Source organism: Lepisosteus platostomus, chromosome 9 (assembly GCF_059453375.1).
Source record: "Lepisosteus platostomus isolate fLepPlt1 chromosome 9, fLepPlt1.hap1, whole genome shotgun sequence".
Lineage (NCBI taxonomy): Eukaryota > Metazoa > Chordata > Actinopteri > Semionotiformes > Lepisosteidae > Lepisosteus > Lepisosteus platostomus.
The window spans coordinates 50629022-50650823 of NC_142619.1; the positions used below are offsets into that span (position 1 = coordinate 50629022).

At 38.5% G+C, this 21802-nt stretch overlaps 1 protein-coding gene across 5 annotated transcripts in view; it reads right to left on the reverse strand.

The window, feature by feature from the left end:
• Positions 1-17078, reverse strand: part of asz1 (ankyrin repeat, SAM and basic leucine zipper domain containing 1) — a 29849-nt gene extending 12771 nt beyond the window's left edge. Inside the window, exons 1-8 of one of the 5 annotated variants that reach the window (XM_088645453.1) lie at positions 16533-17078; positions 13805-13904; positions 12649-12771; positions 10295-10406; positions 2408-2519; positions 1696-1830; positions 1268-1389; positions 700-772 (exon numbers count right to left, since the gene is read on the reverse strand). In XM_088645453.1, coding sequence (XP_088501579.1) covers positions 700-772; positions 1268-1389; positions 1696-1830; positions 2408-2519; positions 10295-10406; positions 12649-12771; positions 13805-13904; positions 16533-16631 — 876 coding nt within the window. In that variant the 5' untranslated portion in view covers positions 16632-17078. The remainder of the gene's footprint in view (positions 1-699; positions 773-1267; positions 1390-1695; positions 1831-2407; positions 2520-10294; positions 10407-12648; positions 12772-13804; positions 13905-16532) is intronic. The other 4 variants (XM_088645451.1, XM_088645452.1, XM_088645450.1 and 1 more) reach the window with 4 other exon arrangements.
• Positions 17079-21802: the final 4724 nt, after the last annotated feature.

Consider the following 21802-nt stretch of genomic DNA (forward strand, 5'->3'; position numbering starts at 1 on the left):
TACACTTGGTGCTGGGTTGCCTAGCAACAGCCAATGCTGCCAATGTTACTGAAGCACTGATTACAAAAACATTAAGCACCTGATAAAACTCTCGTTAAGACTGGAGAGTCAATAAAGAAGTCAGTTATACCTGTTTCTACTGCCATGAAAATCTAAATCTATTAATTTTTCATCACCACAACCTTTCCAAAAATCTATGGCACACCTACTCACGCGTGTCACAATGCTGCTGTATTTTAGGATACACTGATTTCTGAAATCACACTGTAACAGTACAATAGGATAAGGAACTACTTTATTTCTGCTTTTAAAGTACATTCTCTCTGTCCAATTTAATTTACCTTGCATCCTTGATAAACTCAGTCATTAATGTATTTTTTCAATTAGTTGTATTCCTAAGAAGGGGCTGTTTAAAAAAAAACAATGATAACCACCACCAAGCCTTTTTTTCTTTAGCTGACACTACAAGAGTGAATTCTTCATCTGTTTTCACACCTTGCAATGCTGCAGACTAAAATAAAATTAAGACTGTTATAAAGTTTCAGTAGGGAAATACAAAAACATTTGAACACTTGTTGGGTGGGAAACAAAAATTCACCAACATATGACATTCATCTCACAAAAATTAAGAACTGTGTCTTAACAAAGTTAAGAACTATGACTTCCTAAAGTATGTAAGAGTAAGAAACAATTACTCACCAACATGATATCTGTGAGATATTCCAAATCTAGGCCGTGCAGAAGCAATTCAATGTCTCCTAGCTTAGAGGAGCTGAAACGAACACAGATGCTTAATAAACTTTGCCAACAAGCAATATTCACACTTTTGTTAGAAACAAGCAAAAAGGGTTTACATTTCACATCAAACATCAGCCACTTTTAAACATGAAGCATGATCAATTTCACTGACGTGCCACTAGGTGGTGCTCAAAAACATCATACCAAAAAACAGTAGACCATACTGTATGTACATCCACTTATTCCTGGTAAGCGTCATGGTAACCTGGAGGTGGTGACAATTCAGCTATCCTGGTTAACTCAGCCACCCCTCCTTTGGAAGGCAGGAGGAAACTGGAGTATTGGACAAACACCCACACAAGTGCGGGGAGAACATGCAAACTCCACCGAGAGTGCACTCCAGTCTGGAACTAAACCTAGAGCTGTGAGCTGCAGCAGTAAACCCCAAATCACCCTCAATACACACAACACCAAAACAGCCAATAAATTAACCACCAAACATTTTTCACACCAAAAAAATTCAAGTTACCTCTCTCTAGAAGGAGTTATTGGGTCAGGATTCCCTTTGAAAAACTTGAAGAGTGTCTCCTCTTTGGATAAATGCTCCCTGCTCCCAGGGAGATTATGAGGTGAAGCAAGGATTCTAGAAATCTGCGTTCATAATTAGTAAGGAATTAATTAAAAGCAATACAAAATGCACTACTGATGTCTGAGTACATCAACCATTAACCAGCATTTCAAATCCAATCATTTGAATTACAATGTAATTCATTTCAAATAAACTAGTAAGCTAAAACCCTGCGCTTCAACAAATTACACTGCAATTTCTGTGAAGACACAATTTTGCGTTTGTTAATATGAAAGAAAATGAATCTGAACAGATATTTTTTTTCTTTTTGAACGATGTACAGTACTTCACAAAGTGGAGAAACCGTCTGAAGGAAAACTGAGCCGTACCTGAGAATGTCTGTACATTTTCGCAATATCTGCTGCTGTATATCCTTCCCTTGTTCTGACTGTGATGTCAGCACCTAGTTCAAGCAACTTCAGAGCTGCTCCTTCTCTCCCATACTGTGCTGCAAGTGTCAGTGCCTTCAAAAAGTATTAAGGCAAAAACAGATTTAAGCTTTGTATGATTTCTGCAAATAAGAAAATAAGAAATGACGAAAGATATTTTAAATAATCGATTATTTAGTTTGAATGTTTAGTTTGTATGCCACATATCTTTGAAAAGTGTTTCAGGATCTTTTCTGCTGTAATCTTCATACTTCTACTTCAATTGTCTGCCAGGCCTGAATCTCAGTCTGCTACACATTGTTAGAATCACCCCTTTGGCAGCAATAGATACTGCTGGCAAAAATAATCCCCAATATAAAAAACAAACCACAGTGACATCTACTGTATATACTAGGTAGCTAGACATTTCAGTAGAGTCTGATTTTTATCAGAAGTTCATAAATTGGGAAAATAAACTTTTAGACAACTATTAGACATTTTGGATGGATGGATAAATGAACATATACTGTAGAGTTTGGGAGCTGAAAGGGTGTTCAATCATCTTTCATTACGATTAGAGACTCTCAGCTGAAAAATACACAATTTACAATTCATTGCATGTGAGAAAATGAAAATTGCTGGCACAATTAAAAAAAAAAGACTTCATTCATACAGTATATCCATTGACATCCTTGGTATTTATTTCTGCTCCATAGGAAATAAGCAGGGCTATAACTTGAGTATGCCCATCCCTGGCAGAAAACATCAGTGGAGTCATGTGATACCTAGAAAGACAAAAAGGGATTAAATGAAATATGTGTGCCTTGGTTCGAACATTTAAAAAACATTTATTTTTCAGCAACTACAAAGCCTTTTCAGTCTTTAAACGTGTGTAAATTGCAATTATTACTGTTGTTAGTCATCTCTCCATACTTTTCCTGGTGAGGGTCACAGTTGCAGCAGGCCAAGTAGATCAGCCCAGACTTCCCTGTCCCCAGCAACAGATTCCAGCTCCTCCTGGGCCCCCCCAGGCGCCCCCAAGCCAGCCGAGAGATATAAACCCTGCAGCGTGTCCTGGGTCTGCCACGGGGTTTCTGCCCAGTGTGACGTGGCCCGAACAGCTCCAGCAGGAGCCGACCGGGGGGCATCCCAATGAGACGCCCAAACCACCTCCACCGGCTCCTCTCGATCTGGAGGAGCAGCGGCTCTGCTCCGAGGCTCTCCCAGATTGCCGAGCTCCCCGCCCTGTCACGGGGAGTCAGCCCAGCGTCCCCGCGGAGAAACCACGATCTCGTTCTTTCAGTCATCACCTACAGCTCATGACCATAGGTGAGGACAGGGACGTAGATCGACCGGTAAACCGAGAGCTTTGCCTTCAAACTCAGCTCCCGCTTCACCTCCACAGACCAGTACAGTGCCCACAGAACAGCTGACGCTGCCCCGATCTGCTTGTCGATCTCACGCTCCCCTCTTCCATCGTGAACAAGATCCGGAGATACCTAAACTCCTCCACTAAGGGGGCAGATGTTCCTCCCTCACTTGGAGAGAGCAATCCACTCTTTTCCGGGAGAGAACCATGACCTCAATCTTGGGAGGTGCTGATTCTCATCCCAGCCGCTTCAGACTCGGCGGAGAATCTCTCACATGCGCGTCGAAGGTCACAGTCAGATAATGCCAAAAGTACATCATCTGCAAATAGCAGAGATGCCACCATTAGTCCCCCCAACCGGACACCCTCACACCCTTGGCTGCGCCTTCATATCCTGTCCATGAACACCACAAACAGGAGCGGTGACTCAGTAAAACATTATTTTCAGATAACTAGAAACAATAAAAACCTTAGACAAATTCCCCCCAGGTCAACCAAGAACACTGACCTTCAGGACTTATTTTTATCTTCTCTATAATGAAAACTGCTGGTTACTCTACCATTATCTTGTCGTACTGTGAAACACGTTTTCAGTTAAATAAAACCTTTTTAGCAGCCCAAGTGTTAGTTTACATTTACACGACGAGTAAAGAACCACTAGAGGGCAGCAAAGTTCACATGCAACCAGCATAGTCCAATGTTAGTTCCCGCATCAAGAGGAAGCAGGTTACCAAATTTGTTTCTATTGCTGAAACAAAGAACTTTTGGAATCCATTTCTTCTATACTAATAAAAACTATGCCAGAATGCTTTATCTTATAACTATTAAAACTTTACAAATGCAATAAAATACATAGACTGTCATGTTAATTATGGGAATGAGTTTATCGCTGTTTCACAATTCAGAGATAACGGGTCTCTATGTTTTTGTGTGTTTGAATTCAGAATCCGCAGCTCTTTTTGAGGCTCACTATTCTGCTATATCTAATTTTGACTAAATAAAAACTGGCATTTCTATGCATCTTACTGGAACACCTTTCAGATTTATGGTATTAAGAACAACACAGCTGTAACTGGCTGCTGATCTTGAATTTCTATGGGCAAAAGAAGTCTCTTTAGACAGTTCCTGGAGGGCATTCTCTCTTCTGGGTTTGTGCCAGCCTGAGTTAATTAAGCAAATTAAGCGAATTAAGCAATCGATTTTCTAAATTCCAAATATACGGGATTTTTCACAAGGAATTTTATAGTTGTTTCCACAAGGCATTAACCTTCATTAAAAGCACAATTATCTATAACTCACATCAGAGCTTGGTTAGAAGTATTATTATACAGCTCATTAAACAATTAGACCCTATTATGTAAGTGAGAATGTGGGAGGAACAAAACCATAAGACACTGGGCCTCTCTGTATTACACCGTTTCTCCACCCTCAGGTGTTGTGAAATAACTAATAAATATTTATTCCCATAATTCACTGTGACTGGAGCGCTGATAACACTGTACACCTTCATCCTTCTTACGTAATATTTGTCCTGTATTATTGCACAAACAGATGAGATTATGTAAAATAACACTTCTGCTCTTTCTGAATGAGTGACTTCAAAGGTGTGGGAATGTTTGGATAAATAGGAGAAGAAAAGAGGCAAAAGCAAGCAAGACTTTCTATAAAAGACTAAACGTATAACAGTAAGTGGGTGCAAATAAAGTGGCTGAAAATAGGTATAAGAGACTTGCATGTATCTTGCAGGTTGTGACTTGTTGGTTTACCACATGCTGATTGTCAACAGCATAGGTCAATTGTGGATTTATTGCTCGATTTAATAATTTTTTGCAAAAACAAAAAAAAAATGAAAAGCCTTCAAATTCTTAAATTTAAAAACTTCTTGGCACAAAGTACCACTTGTCTATTTAAAACAATTTTCATTTACAAATACACAGGGCTGTCAGCTTTCAATACACACTGTATTCCTACTAGTATTTAAATGATTTTTTTGCCAGCAAAACTAACTGAGGGAGATACAGTAAAGGGAGTTGATTTCACTGAACCTGCTCAGCACAGAAAAAGCAGTGTACTGACAGGAGAGATTCTATGCTCTAAAGTGGAGAAGCAACAAAAAAACAAACAGTGTGCTCTGATATAAAGCAAAACGTTTTGAATTTAAATCCAGGAATGGTCTTCTCACGTTTTACATCTGGTAAGACTTCATTTAGAATATCATGTTCAAGTTTTGGTCACCACACCACAATAAGTATATTAAAATGAGATATTAAAAGCAACAAAAATGATTGCTGGTCTCAGATTGTCATATACAGGGACATCTCTTCAGTAGAGAGCAAAGGAGACTGAGAAGAGATTTGATCTGAAGATGTAAAATTCAAAGGGATCGCAATTGGAAACAAGGTAATTTATTTAAGAAAAACTTTTTGACACCTTTTTGCATGAAGGGATGAGGGTATATCTGGAAAACCCAGGCAGGTGGTTAGGTGCAGAACTCTGGGGTCTTTTAAGAAATGGCTGGACACAATTTTAGCATCACTTAAATACTAAACCACAAAACAAACAAGGTTGGTTGAAACGTCTTCACTAGATGGCAACACTGCTTATGTCGGTATGTCAACTTACAAAGCATTCCTTCTAACACAAATGCTAATTAAACTTTCCAACTGTTTCTTTACTACTTTTGCATTTAACTATAATTTAGTATAACAATAACTAAGTCTCTAGAATGCCTTAATTTCATTAACAACAACTGGTAGTTATTACATGCTTCATACAGTGAGAGTGAAGCTAACAAACAGCATTGTCATCACTCAAAATCAGGGATTTAATTAAGATGTTGTTATTGTTCTGAATGGGATGGTGTGTTGGGCTGGGGGAATTAAGTCATGCCACCGCACAATCACACACATCTTACTTACCGAATCAGACCTGCATTTACTAATAAGTCCACCTTCAACACGGTGGCGGTGGTAGCAGTGGCAAATACCTCATCCCGGTCAATGCCTTTTGGCTGATCTCACTCCCACCACCTTCTTCTTACCAGTGAGCCAATTATGCAGCAACTGAGGCCGTTACACTCAAAACAGATGTCCCCACTGAAACCAGACATCACACCGACAATCTCGTCGACATCGGTTTCTCTCAGACAGCCCCATTCTCTCACACCCACCCTGTGGAGGGCCTGTAAAATCTGCCAACCCCCTCCAGGACCACAGTTAGAACAGACCTGGTTCTGATCTTTCATTCTTACCAGCATCTCCCCTGTGAGACCCGTCGCTGCCACACCCGACACCAATCCCCTAATTTCCTCAGGCATATGTGGGAAGTATACTCTCCAGCTGTGCTGTTACATGTACACCATACCTGATTTTACGACCATAAGTCGTTCCCCGAAAGCCTTCTGTATAGCGAAAATTTGTGAAGAGAAAAAACAATTTCCTTAATTTTTATGGGGAAAAAATTACAATCCACCCTCTGATCCCAAAAATGACAAAAGAAACAACGATAACTAAAATTCATATTGTGGTTTGTGTTTTTAGTAATAAACACCTATTTTAAGCATTCCTAAGTACAGTTGCTTTTTGTGTAATTAAACATCATTATTAAAGTCAGAACCACAAATATTTTTATGAAAAAGATTTGTGAGCGCACACAATAGCAAACAAAAAACAAATTTTCTATTATTCATTAAATCAGCACTTACTCTCTTTTACCAAAATTGAGGAGGATGGAACTGTACACCTTATTAGTGCAGAATCAGATTCTGAGATGTACTCTGCATTAATTTCCATCTAGCTTTACTAACACTGCACACTACACCAAAACGAGACCTACATTTTATTTTATTCACTTCAGTCCAGTTTTAAGTACCAAAGCCATTTTTAACTCACACGGTGTTTAATTTATGTTAGTATTATTTCCGAATAACAAGCAGCGGAAAATACGGTGAAATATCGCCACCTTTCAGTAAAACAGCAGGACATTTCAGCATCCTTCATGTTTGGTTCCAACTACATTTATAAAAGTTACTGTAACATTAACACATCAATTCAACCAGTTGAGTCACAAAGCAAATAGAATGCTGCTTCCAACAAATGTTAGCAATCCCCTATCCTTCACCCCCTGTGCACCTCTGCATTTTCACTAAGGTGAGAAAAACATAACCTTTATTAAATTCCATGTTTTCCCAGGATGTCAAGTGCTGTAGTAAAGCAACAGATTTTATATCAGTCTGAGGGAAAAGAGATCAGCAGCAGATAGGTTACAAGGTCATTCACATGTACATGTTGTAATAACTTATCTTCTCTTATCAAGAAATGTCACAAAGTAATCAATGTAACACTGCACAAAGACAGATTATAGTTATAAGCGTCAACAGGAAACTGTTGTGTTAAGCATCTTAGCAATGATTGCAAAGGTTGTTGTACCGATATTTTATTCCATACTTTTCCCTAGGAACTTTCTGCACTTTTCCATAAAACACATTACCCTGCAAGCAATTTTTGAGAATTCATCTCCCATATATTGCTTCTTTAGTGGCTTCTTAAATACCTCAGGAATAATACCTAAAGGCTGCAATTTTGTATAAAACCCAATCATTACAATCCCCTATCTTATAAACGCTTGAGGCAACCTCCAATGCAGTAGCGGTCATGATCTAACAGGTCTGCAAGGTCATCCTTAAATCATCAATTTGTAAAGAACTGGATCACGTGGGAGTTTAGATCATTTTTGGAATCAGTGGCCAACTGTAGTACTTAAGAGAAGCAGGGTGCTGCTATACGCATCCATTTCCTATCTGCTTCTTCCAATTCAGGGTTGTGGGGGAGCTGGAGCCCACCTGGCAAGCAATGGGCCCAAGGCAGGGTACACCCTGGATGGGACGCCAGTCCATCACTCAAACAGACACCAACACACTCACACCAGGGTCAGTTCTCCCAGAAACCAATTAACCTACCAGTGTGGTTTTGGACTGTGGGAGGACACTTGAGCACCTGGAGCAATCCCACACGAACATGGAGAGAACATACAAACTCCACGCAGACAGCACCCCAGGTCCAGGGGCAGCACTTCTAATCACTACACCAATGTGCTGCCCCTGCTGTACTAATTGTGAATGAAAATCTCTATATCTAATTAGACAAATTAAACTTTATTGTCATTAAACTTACACAGGTGCATAGCATAATGGAAAGTGTTTCTCATTAGTCACTCAGGTGCAGTATATACATAGGACAGAAGATAAGACAATAGACAGTTACACAATAGCAATAACAGTGACATGTAATAACATAACATAAATAACATGTAATCAAGTAATCAAAACTGTGCAAAATTCCGCAAACAGAGAAAATATAACAGGACAAAAACAGTGCAAGGTAATTCTTGGAACAGTGCAAAAAATAGTATGGTTAAAAGTAGTATGGTTAATTAATAAATATTAAATATTATTATGCCTGTTACAGTTTTACTGGGCTATCGAGAGGACAGTACAATTTCGGCTTACATGTGTGTGTGGTGGTGTAGGAGTACAGTCGTTGTGGGTACAGGAGGACGTTAGGAGAGATCATAATAAGGTGGAAGGGAGTGGGGGCGTCACCAACTTGACAGCTCTGGGGAAGAAGCTATTTTGGAGTCTAGTTGTGTGCGACTGGAGTGACCGGAACCTTCTGCCAGATGGTAGGGGAATAAACAAGTTAACCTTTTGGTAATCGGCGATTTAAGACAAACCAGTTATACTGGTAGGTCTCCAGAACCAGAGTTGGCCATGTTGAATACAATACAACAAATCCAAAATCACCCTTTCCTGGCTTCTCTTGTGGCTGAAACAGTCATTCTGCATGCTGGGGGGTTTGCTGATACTTTCAATCAATAAAATGACATGAGATAGAAATTCAGATATCTTTTTTTAGTTTAGTTATTACGAGGAAGGCAGAGAAAAAGAATACCAGAGACCGATGGTATGCATTACAAAATATTATGAATTTATAAGAATCCTGACTCCAGCTAAACAACAGAGCTACTGTAAAGATGATATTAAGACTAGTTTAATTTACTAAAGTACAGCCATTCAGAAAACTAAGTGCTCTTTTAAAAATGTGCGTATGTACATACTTGAACATATTTAGTTTGCTTGAAAGGTTTATGAAAATGAAGACAGCAAAAATTAAACAAATGTGAATCCACTGTAAAATACACTCTATATTGTAACACAGAACCACATACCCAATTACTTCAGGCCCCCCATCACAATCTACAGTACCTCTTTCTTTATTTAGTTATTGTTTTTCCAAATATTTTGTCTACAGAGGAAACAATCAATTTCCTACTGAAGGTTGGAGAGCCATTAAAACAATATGTGCCACAGCTCTGGGCAATATGCAACACAGTCAACATTACAAGCAAAACAACGTCAGAGAAGAGGAACTGCACCCATGGTTTACCATGAGAAATTTCCACAGATGATGAAATTCTAAATCATTCCAGACACCTCGATTTTTTAAACTGATTTCCGTTTAACTTATGGCTGCCAATCCATCTGGACAGTGTTAATGCACAGAAGTAGCATACTTTCGTTTGTTTTTTTGTCAACTTAGCAAGTGGTGTTTATTGTTTGTCTGTCTGAAGGAAAAAGAAAACCTGTGCACTCAGACGTGCCATAACAGGAGAAGCTGAAATGTTCTTATTTTAAAAATACAGTTATATCACCCCTAGTTCCGCAATGAGATTTTCCACAGAACGAAACACGCGACTCATTTCCACTGAAAAAAAAACAGCCCAAGATGTACACATGCTCTCCTCTAAACTACCTGTAATTAAGAAATCAGGAGTAGGAATGATGCAGTCTGGGAAAATGTGTATTATGTTCGCACTAATTATTTAGCTTTCGAAGAAAATATAACTCCATTTCATTAGACATTTCATTAGAAATTAACAGACAGTGCTGCTGGTCTGTGGTACTTACTTTCTTGTGTTTTCTTCTGCTCCGCTCCACGCAAGAAGAACCTAAACTGTGTTGTTTTGCAATGCAGAAATCCACTTAGTCATGATGTATGTGTAGAACAAAAAACAAAAGAAAAGCTTTGTTGATAGTCTTTATACAACCCTTGATGTGAATGTAGTAGAGCATGCTCTTTTGTGATCTTCAAAGCCTGATAGAGAAATTATCACAAACAAAAACTGCATTCTTACTTGTTAAAGGCATTGGGATCAGCGTTCCTGGACAGCAGTAATTCCACACACTTGACAATCTGCTCTTCTGGTGCAGAGGCTATGCATGCTGACATCAGGACTGTGTACTGATCTGAAGGATGAGGTATAAAAGCAACACAGTATTAATCGTATAACATGCAATTCTACTTTGAGGTCACAAGTTCAAAGACATGTTAAACAACGTCTTGCCTAAAAAGCAGAAAATGGTGGACTGAACTTATTAGTAATATGCAACACACTTTCAGTCATTGTAAGTGTTGCTGTAAAGAGAAATAAAAGATTTGTGTCTTCCACGATTAAAGACAAGCATGTAAAAATCAATAATCAATAAAAATATTGTCCACTTTCCCCTTGGTGCATCATACTGATGCCACTTAGAGACCCTCAAAAGGAGTCTTGCTCAAGACTTTGAGTTTAACCTGTCAGCACTGGAAAATTATCATGGGGGAATCTCCATGCTTCTGTGCAATAAGATAATGAAACACTTGCAAAATCTGCTTTTATTCTATCATCACAGTTTTGTATTTCTTGTAAAACTGCACGTTACGACCTTAATTCTGCTCTGTAATTTATTACATATTATACTTATTAGGTACATTTACACAAGACTGCAAATGAACAACAGAATGCATATATCAAGCTCCATACAGTATGTATGCAATTTCAAAATGAAATGCAACATTGGCAAAAAATAGGGACCACTGCACCCTGTATTTCCTGGGCAAGATGTAATGGTAAAATAACCTAAATAAGTGGTTTTTAGTTGACTCAACACTTTCGGTGAAGTCAACGGATAAGACTGACTACGATAAGAATCTTTCAGGTTCATAACAGATCTTACAACCTTAACAGATATATTCAATTTAAAAACCCCAAACAAAGAGAGCATTCTTTGATTACATAAAGTTAAAAAATTGCTACTTAGCCCTAGAGAAAGGGATCAGTGATTTTCTATACGAATAGTAACATATCCTATCACATCCTATAGATGTAAAGTAAAAGGACTATTTACATGCACTGTCTTGTTATGACAGTCAGACTTTTTTTGCACACTGTAAAATGCCTGTTACTTCATGTACTTAACAAAATAAAACATTTATACTTTTTTATTGCAAGGATACTGCTTCACTGTTCCTGCAAAGGAAGCACTGTATGCGATTCAAAGCCACAACCTTTACCACCACTCAAAACTTAGTTAAAAGAGTGACTTAGAAGCACATGGTGAATAAGTCTGAAATCTGATTGTGCATTAAACAGCAGTCATTTCTGTCTGAAGTCTGAAAAAGAAAATAAACAGATCTCTTAGTGCAGCTGACAGAGTGACGACAATGCTCTGCTTTGTGTGCTGGCTTTATCACTCTAGCATTTTTTGCAAAACTGAAATTAGGAAGTTGTATTTCTAGGTTTTGTTTTTAATTATTTCCTTTTGATGCCTCGAGCTCTGGTTGCCCTCTTACAGCCATTTGTGCAGGACATGTAATTGTCTCCATTTTTCACTCATTGTAAGCCAACTCACTGAGCGTCTTCGTGGTTCGTCGAGACTAACAGATGCATCCAATTTTTAAAAGAAACAGGAATTCGAGTGTAAACTGAAAACATACTGTGAATCAGAGGATGTTTTTAATATTTTCTAATTTGCGTCATAACCATTAAATAATCTCAGACCAACAGTGAATGTTCAAATTATAATTTCGTCCCACCTTTGGTAAAAACAAAAAGTAGTTTAAAAAACAGAAACTTAAGCACAGGGCTCACAAACCAAATTCAAATTTCTTGCACATTTTGACAGTAACAACCTTAGATTTAAATATATGATATATTCAAAAATAACTTTTTCTCATTGTTGTATTTTTTTTTTGCATTGCTTGAACTGTCACTTGCTCAAAATTTCCATTCTAAAACAATTCATATAAATGTCATACTTTTCCTATTCAAATTAATGTGAATCAGTCTGATGCACAATGTAAACTGTGAAAGGAAGGTAATATAGCATGTCACTCTGTTTTCTATGGAGCAAAATACAATTAAATAGTAAAGGTTTAAGTGTAAGGAATCAAAAGAACAAAATAATACTTCTGCACACTGGTCACATTTGTTTAATGTAGAGTAGTGCATACTAAAGTACAGGTTATCTTAACCAGCCATGCATAGACTGTCACTTATAAACATTAAAGCCAGCTCATATTAGCAAATTTTGGGAATGGCATCATGCTACCTCAGATGAAAACACTGAATGGAATTTAAAAAAAAAAATGTTTTAGATTCTGCTACTTATCCATCTATCTTTCCAATGGTACCCTTTTTGCTCAAAACAGGAAAACGCCACCTCTTACCTTTACTAAAGTTGGCATTAGCCCCCCGGTCCAACAGAACCTGTGCCAGTTCATAGTTTGCTGTGTGGACAGCACACATCAGCGGAGTCCATTGAAACCCAAGAGGACACTCCACATCCACACCTGGAGGAACAGACAATGCAATAGAAAATCCTGAGGCGAATGTTCTGGAGTACACTGAGGTCACCAAAGAACTAACTTGAGAGTCCAAGAAACGTTAAACCACAAATGTGAGAAAATCTAATATATATTTCAACACAGCACACTAGAAATGGACAACCCTGGTCCTTGAGAGGTTATATAGGTCACTGTGCAATCAGCAATTTCTGAACACTGCTAAACACTTTTATTTTGAAACACTTAAGCAGGAAATACACTCTGTGACAGTACAGATCTTACATGCGGCCTAAAACGAGAGTGAAATACTTTCCTTTGTTTCTGAAGACCCCCGTTGATCCCTGGGTCAGAATCAATCCTTTAACGATCGTTGGAAATGAAAATACCAGATCTCTTTAGCTCTCAAGGGCCACACATGGCCATTAACTGACTTAAGTGAATTAATTTACTAAACCAGCTAAAATACGAGAGTTTGAAGTTTTTAAGACATGGCTTTGGGGTGACCTATAAGAGCTATAGGATTGTCTCTTGGGGTCTAAGGCATACCACCTTGCAAAAGACTGACTTGCAAAGAATAGAGTCTTACACTCAATTCCAGGAGGGTCTCTTCTTGCTGCCTTCAAGTTATCTTTAAGCTACCCAGCCATTTTGTTGAAGCCGATACCCTGGCTTCTTTCAAAAAATGTCTGGATGAAATCTTTGCATCACATCTTTGCATCATTAGCACCACAAAGCTGAGGTAAAATTGCAATCATGAACATAAATAATTACACCCACTATGTAACTGAAAAAGTGGTGGAACAGTAATCAAAAGATACTAGGTCCTCTACGAGTTATTACTGAATGCCTAATACAGAGCCATTGTAGTGATCAATTTCAAAACTGACAACTTAAATTTCATTCTAGAATCAATACAAGTAAAACACTTCTCCAATTGCTGTTTTATAATCATGTAAATGATCCATTTAAACCACTTTCTCTGAAACTCAATACAAATGAACAACGGAATGTGCCCATAGAAAAGACAAAAAAAAATTACCACTGTCCAACAACTGTTTGACCATCTGAACATCTCCAGAGGACAGAGCTTTTTTGAAAGTGTAAATTTTATCATCTTCGGGTACTGAGGTATTAGAGCTCTGGGGAAAAAAACACAGAACAAGAGGAAAATTTAGGGAAAACTGTAAGATTTTCTAAATATTTCATCAAGCAAGTGTGATAAAGTATGAAGAGCCCATTCTTAGAATAAGGGAACTGAAGATTGATAGCACATCCTAAAACTTTCAAAGAATTTGTGTCAAGCAAGATGTACACATACAGAACACGTAAGCCTACTGTATACACAAAGAATTACAAAATGCTTGTAAATCTAGAATTTATTCCTGAGCTCCAGGCAGAGGAGAAAAGCATGATTATGGTCAAGTATTAAAATCCTGGAGAAGCCTGGTTGCCTATGACTGTGGTTAACAAAATTCCAGAGGAGGCTCAGTGACTCAGTGAAGAGGGGTGATTGTTCGGGTGCATTTGGCAGGAGCTTCAGTGACCAGGACAGCTCAACTTGCTGATTTTTCATGAGTACCGACGTCTAAGGTGATGTCAGCATGGAACCCCAAGAGAAAGACCTCCGCAAAGGAGCGCAGTGGGAGAAAGCAAATTCTCCAGGATTGCACTCCGATTAATGAATGGATATCGCAGGGCTAACAGAAGCCTGCATACCACCCGACTGCAAATTTCAACCTCAGGTGAGAGCAAGCTTGTTTCTCAAAAACAGCCCACCAAGAACTCCATATGGTGGGACACCACAGTTGCTCACTGCACATGGCAATGCACATTTGCAAGTCCAGGTTTACAAGGAGCAGAGGCAATCAACTACAGACCAGTTAAGACCTATGGTTTGGACAGATAAATCATCTTTCACCATGTTCCTGACAAACAGATGAGTTCATGGGGGGTGTTCACCTAAAGAACTCTACAGCCCTGAGTGATTGGTCCCAACAGTAAAAGATTCTGGTGGTTCCATAATGTTGTGGGATCCACTTTTCTGACACGGTTTGGACACACTCTTTCACAAGGTCAATACTATTGCTCATAAATGGTTCTGAGGGATCATCTTCACCCCATGTTGCAACATTTCTTTCCTGCCAAAAAGACTGTCTTCCAGGATAACAGTGACCCCCACCCACTGACCATGTGTAGTCACCCAATGGTCTGATGAGCAAGACACTGATGGTATCCACCTATCAGTCACCAGATCTGAATCCAATTGAGCATTTATGGGATATTCTGGAAAGACACCTAAGTCAGTGATTCACACCTTCATCAACCAGGTGAGTTCCTTGTGGAAGAATGGTGCTGGCTCCATTCTTTAGAATTCCAGACACTAGCAGACTCTGTGCCACAGTGGGTGAACACAGCAACTGAATGGCCTTTAATTGACTTTTCACTAGTGAGAGGGAAAGACTTTTCCATTTTTTTGTCCACTACCTGTACGTCTGAGTTTTAACTTAGATATAGGCCTACAAATTGCAAAAGTCATCTACATTTATTAACACCATAAGAATCAACTCTAACAAAAAGACCACACAACCCATTTAGCTTATTTCACTGCTTGTGGCTAATTTATTTGAGATATCATCCAGCCGTTGACAAAAGCCAGGGTATCCACTTCCAATGGTTTTTCCTCATTGATTTAGTTTCCTCTCCTGTTAATAAGACACATTATACTTAAAAACTAAACAATCAATTGCTCTTAGGATTCTGAAATGCAATCATGTACAGGCTATTTTTCAATACATTTTTTCTTAGGCCCTAAAGGTCTAAACAACACACAAAGTAAAATACAGTTTCTTAAAATTGTTGATAGTTGTGCTATTCAAAGATTGAGGGTGTTCAGTACTGTTGTTGTTAACGATGCTACTGTCTGTGCAAAAACAGTCCTTACTATTTGCTCAGTGACTGCATTATTTTTAGACTGCCGCCCTCTACTGGTTTAAAGGCTTTCTTAGTTCAGTAAAAGCACGTTGTGTAGTGCAAATAGTTTTATAATCAATACACAAGGTATATATTAAACATATTAAGACTTTGGTTTGGTATCATTTAAATAAGGATGTTTTCCAAATAGTGTACCGCTCTCAGCTGCATTAACTAGCTGTGGAGTTCACCAAGCAACAGATTTACACAGCATTAAACATTTTTAAAAATAAATGATTATTTTTAAGCATTGCTTCAAATATCGTAACTATTCATCCAGTCCGTTGCGGGTGCTGCATTATTACCAAAAGAGGCGTACAGAGGCGTCATATATTCATACAAGACCCCGTAGGATCTTCATTATACAGTACATGTCTTGAGGAGGGGCCAAAAACTTGTCGCTTCAAAAGCTCGAACACGTGTTCACGAAGTTTGATCTTCGCTTCCAGTAAAACCACTCAAATACCAAAAACCTATACAATACACAAATAAAATAATAATTAAGAATACTTATTTTCGAAAACAGCACCAAATGCCCGTTTTCACGTTTAAAACCGACGACCAACAGACCTTCAATCTCTACGGACTATTTGTAAAGCAACAACAAAATTAAAAATCGTTATATGCATCGTTCAGAATAACACAGAATACAGTTTATTTTACACGCAGACAGCAAAAACCACGTCGTGTTTTAAAAATTTTGCTCGATTACCCGCTTTGAGCCGACCGTTGTGGTACTCGCTATCATCTATCTAATCCGTTTGTTTTCAAAGACAAATGCCTTTTTCTTTCTTTACCTCCGAGTTTGGTTTTCGGGAATATCCAAGTTCCCATTCCTCGTCACTTTCACTACTTTCATCCCCAGCAGGGTAAGCATTTTCAACTTCTTGATGCATGGCGATTTTTTTTATTTAACTGCGAACAGCAAGTCGCCTTTGCTATGGATAGCCGCGAGACCAAACCGACCGAAACGCTAACCCGTGCGCGACCCACGGTGCTCAGTCTTCCGTGTACATGATTAAGGTCTGTAAGGTATTGTCAGACGCGTGTATGCTGCAGCTAAGTGCATGTTATATTAAAACCTTATGGGGTATCTTTTCGCGGTTAGTGCAGGGCCCCCCAAAACTCTGGGAGCGTTGAACTGGAGTGCCAACAAGACTGAAAAACCTAAACATGTACCGTACAATTCACTAAATTGTACTCGTCATCAAAGATTCAGTAAATGTTAGAGACCAGACATAAACAAACATCCAATTTTCAGCGCTGGTGAACACAGACGTTTTTTTTAAAAATGTTAATAAGTCTTTTTCCCCCCCTGGTGTATAGGCTACTACCACCCGTACACCCGCATTGCGGACAAAGAAATTCTGCCTTTGAAATCCCAGCTGCACAGACATTGAAAAACTTCTAGTAATTTGATAGGATACGGATACTTAGCAAGGAAAGACGTGCTGATTAGACGATCTAAAAACCAGCTGCTGGAAGGTCTATTATCCACAACAACCTGGACCCTATACAAATAAGCTTTTGTGACTAAGAAACATATACTGTATATAAACTGTATACTGTAAATGTATTGTTACTGTCTTTCAGTCTCTCTGTGGCCCAGTCTTTCTGAAGTCCACCTGAGGTAAAACGTTCAAGATCTCATTTTGGGGTCTTGTTGCAGTTCCCAATACAAACCTCTAACAATCTTACCGTGTTCCCGTGATAAGGTGGCAGTGATCTATGCAGAACCCAACTATTACATTTCCCATGGATTTCATCAGTGTGTAGCCCCTGCTTGTAGAGCAAACCATCCTGATTCTAAATATTACCATGATCGGTTTTACAAGAAGGCTTTATTACATGCTTATCCTGTACTGTAATTTTCTTTGAAGGAAACAAGCGATTTGTATGGTAATAGAACAGGGTTAGTTTGGTCCTTGAACTTGTTACAGTGATGTAATCTGCTAGAAACCTCGATAGCCTTGAATTCTCCAGTGTCTGGTCTTTTGTGTAGCAGAACTTACTGGTGTCTGAGGAGCAACTATGGGACTGAGAGATGGGAAGAGATGGACTGAGGTCCTGACAAAAAGACGCACACACCGTGGCAGTTAATCTTAATAATCTGCTTATTTATAAATTCAGGACAGCAGTGCTTTTACAATGGCCATGACTGCTAAAATAGGGTTTCTGCCCACTGTCATCTTATTTTGCTCACAAGTCCCAGTTTATACACTGTAGTTCTGTACTTCCTCTTCATATACTGGAACTTTACCTTTTTTTGTTTCACAGTGAACATCTTTATTGTTCTGCATTGAAATGGTTTGCTGGTCAAATGTCGTTTCAGCGTGTGCTTCAGTGAACTCGTCTTAATGAAAGCTACAGTAAACTTTGAAATGGGTATCTCTGTCTTTGTACAGGCTATCTCCTGTGTTTTTTATTGTTTTATCCCACAACAATTTGAATATAAACTATTATCACGTGCTGTCGGTCTGTTTCATGAAGACACTGCAGTAGAAAGGTTAGTCATGGGATAATGCTACAGAATGTACTACAGTCTGCCTTATATAGTGGTGCAGCTGGGTAGCTGCATCAGCATGCATAGTCTGCAAAGGAACAAGTAATAGGTTTATTCCATGCTGAAAAAAGAAGAGAGAAAACACAACGTTTTGGCTGTGAAACCTTCTTCAGGTGTCCTGAAAAAATCGTTTTATGCATCATTCAGAATAACACAGAATATAGTTTATTTTATATGCAGACAGCAAAAACCACGTCGTCTTTAAAACATTTTGCTCGATTACCTGCTTTGCTTTGAATGTTTGTTGGTGCTCTTGTTAAATGATGACTCCATGCTTGGTGGCTAGTCTTACCATTATTAAAATGTTCTGGGCTTTTTGGTGGCCATCTCTTCTTCCCACTATCTGACATCATTGGATCCTGACTTTTCCAGTCATCATTTGTGTAGAGTATTTTATTTCTCAGGTTTTTGGTGCCAGGATGGGAAGCACCTTGGATGTACAGTATGGGGCACTGGTGGTCCAGCCTGGTCAAGCCTGGATTTACTGTACAGTGGGTCCATTACTTTTGTGTGATTTAATTTATGGCATCTTTTTGCAGCATACTGTCAAAACATCTTTTTTTCACCTTAGAAATATCGCTAGACTATGCCCTATGCTATCAATAACTGGCTGAAAAGCTGATCAACACATTTGTGTTCTCTCGAATTGACTACTGTAATGCTCTACTCGCTGGGGTATCTAAATCTACTCTGAACAAACTGCAGTACTGTACTGTATGTCCAAATTTCAGCAGCCAGAATCCTGACCAGGTCTAGTGCAAGTGTATGCATTTCTCCTATCCTGGAGTCCTTGCACTGGCTTCTGGTCAAATTCCGTGTGGACTTTAAAATCCTCATGCTCACCTATAAGGCTCTGCATGGCTTGGCACCTCAGTACCTGTCTGAACTATTATCGCCCTACTCCACACCTCGCAACCTTCGCTCTTCTAATTCTGGTATCCTAACTGTCCCCCAAGCCTGTCTACATTGTATGGGTGACAGGGCCTTCTCCTGTTATGTCCCCAAGGTCTGGACCTCTCTGCCCAAGGATATCAGAGAGTCACCTTCTCTAAACTCCTTCAAATCCAGACTCAAAACCCTCTTCTTCAGAAAAGCCTTTACTTAACTGGTTCCATTCTTTACCCCTCTGCTTTTCTTAGTACCACCATCCACGGTCTCCTCTATAAATTGTAATTGTGTTTTATCTTGTGTATTCTTCTTATTTATTGTTGTTGTCATCCTGTAAAGCGCTTTGAGAAGACACCTTTAAAGGCGCTATATACAGTAAAATAAAGTTTATTATTATTATTATTATTATTATTATTATTATTATTATCTTTTGGCTGGATATTTGGAGTGCGAGTGACCGGAGATGGGGGTGGTTGATAGGGTGGGAAAAATGTTGTTTTTCTTTTGTTTGGGGAACCATTATATTGTATTGATTCTGTCTGTAGGAAAAAAGAATGGCAATGTACTCCAAAATAGAACAAACACTTGAGTTCTCAGGCAGGCATGTGTGTTGGATCACTTTTCAGCTCAGCTTGACAATATCTTTGTTCACAAAGTTTGAGTTTCTCTTTTGTTACATCTGTCTGGCTAAAACTCTCTGAGGTATATATATATAAAAAACAATACTTATTTTGCAAATATAAGCATTTATTCTATTTTGGGGCATGTTCCTATTTTTATATACTATTTGATTTGACTTGGAGGACTTTTTTCTGGGCTTGATAGAAGGGCTTGTTCCCTTTATTTGGATGGATGCTTTTTTGGGCAGGATAGTCACTGGCACCTGTGATTGTTTTATTTCTAGTCAGTTATGTTTTCAAAAATGTATAAAAATGTATTCAGTGAGAGACTGGAACTTTGTTCCAAATGACTTTGTTTCCAAATGTTAAGGATATTCAAATACAAATCCATTGCGGTTTTCTGTGTTTTGATAGATAGATACTTTATTGATCCCGTGAGGGAAATTGCAGTGCAACAGCAGCTTAACACAGACAGCACAGTCACAGTGTAACGAATGATACAATAATAATAATAGTACAATACATACAATACAATCAGTACAGTGAGGGGTGCGCTAAAAGAGTTACTCACAGTCCGGACACACAAAGAACAGACTAGAACAGAACAGTACACAGAAAAATCGTATCACACATATGAACATAAATATAGATGTAAATATAGATATAGATATAAATATAGATATAAATGTATTGCACAGGTCCCTGGCATATATTGGCAAAAAACGGTTGTAGACGGGAAAGGAAAAAGAAAGAGAACAGATGTAGCAGTAGATGTGTAGATGCGTTCAGTCCAGAAACAGGTCACTGTCAATGTTGCCTCTGCCCAGACGCAAGGTGGATGCGTTGTACGGTCTTATGGCAGAAGGCAAGAATGACCTCCTGTAGCGCTCCCTGTTGCACCGTGGATGAATCAGTCAAGTCAGAGTTGAAGCTCTAGGATGGGCTCATAGATCAACCCCTACCTCACCGAAGAGTTTTTGTGGCTCAGGTTAAAATGCATTCATTAAACGTCCACTCAGGTTACTTCTGAACCATCAGCAGTAGCTGTGCTTCACCGTTTTTATCTGTGTTCCACAATGGAATGTCTAAACCTTTTTAATCCTTAGAAAATATGTAGGAAACTTGAAGCTAACAGAAAGTTTCCAGTATCAGTAACAGTTACTTTGTTTTAGTTAATTAAGAATATTAAGCTGAAAAGTCTACACCCATTTCAGTATATACAGTAGAAATGAAAAACAAACACTGCATCTGTACATTATAATAAAAACATGTTCCTATAGAATAATTGAAGATTTAAAGCAGACAAAGATTTGATTTAACTTTAGTCAGTTTTGTAGAAAGTTTCAATATACAATAGCAGTGATTTAGGGCTCTGAAGGTCTTGTTTGTAGCTTTGAAATACTGTACAGCTCCTCCAAAACAGCAAAGATAGCACTAAAGTACAAACAGCTACAGTATGTAAAAGCTTGAAAGAAGGTTGTGGGGGAGGATTGCTGGGCATGAGATGCAGCTGGTTCCCAAGTTTTGAATGCTGAAATGTGGTAGCAGTTGTTTTTTTGTAAATGTGCACAAAAGATCATTAATACTGTATGCTTGAGTTGTGCTTGTAGGTGCTGAGAAAAAGAAAAAGCCTCTTTGCTTTGGAAAAGTGTTATTCCATAGGTTTTGTTTGGTCTCATGTTCTTATGTTGTAAGCAGTGTTTCACCGACCCCTACATTTAGCACTGCATGCGGTCTAGATTGGAATATCTGTTTCTTTAGTGTTTCTTTCTGATCACCTCTCCAGAGTTCTCTGAAATTTTCATCTAATTTTGGAAAAAAGACTTACAAACAAATATTTTAGTTTTCCCTTGTGTGATGAGAACCATGTTAGCTTTCTTACTATTTTCCCTGTTGAAGACACCTTAGATGTTGTAACACAGTAAGGTTATTTAGGTATTGAATTCACATATAATTGAAATACAAAAACTATTTCTTATTTAAGATTAAATAAGTT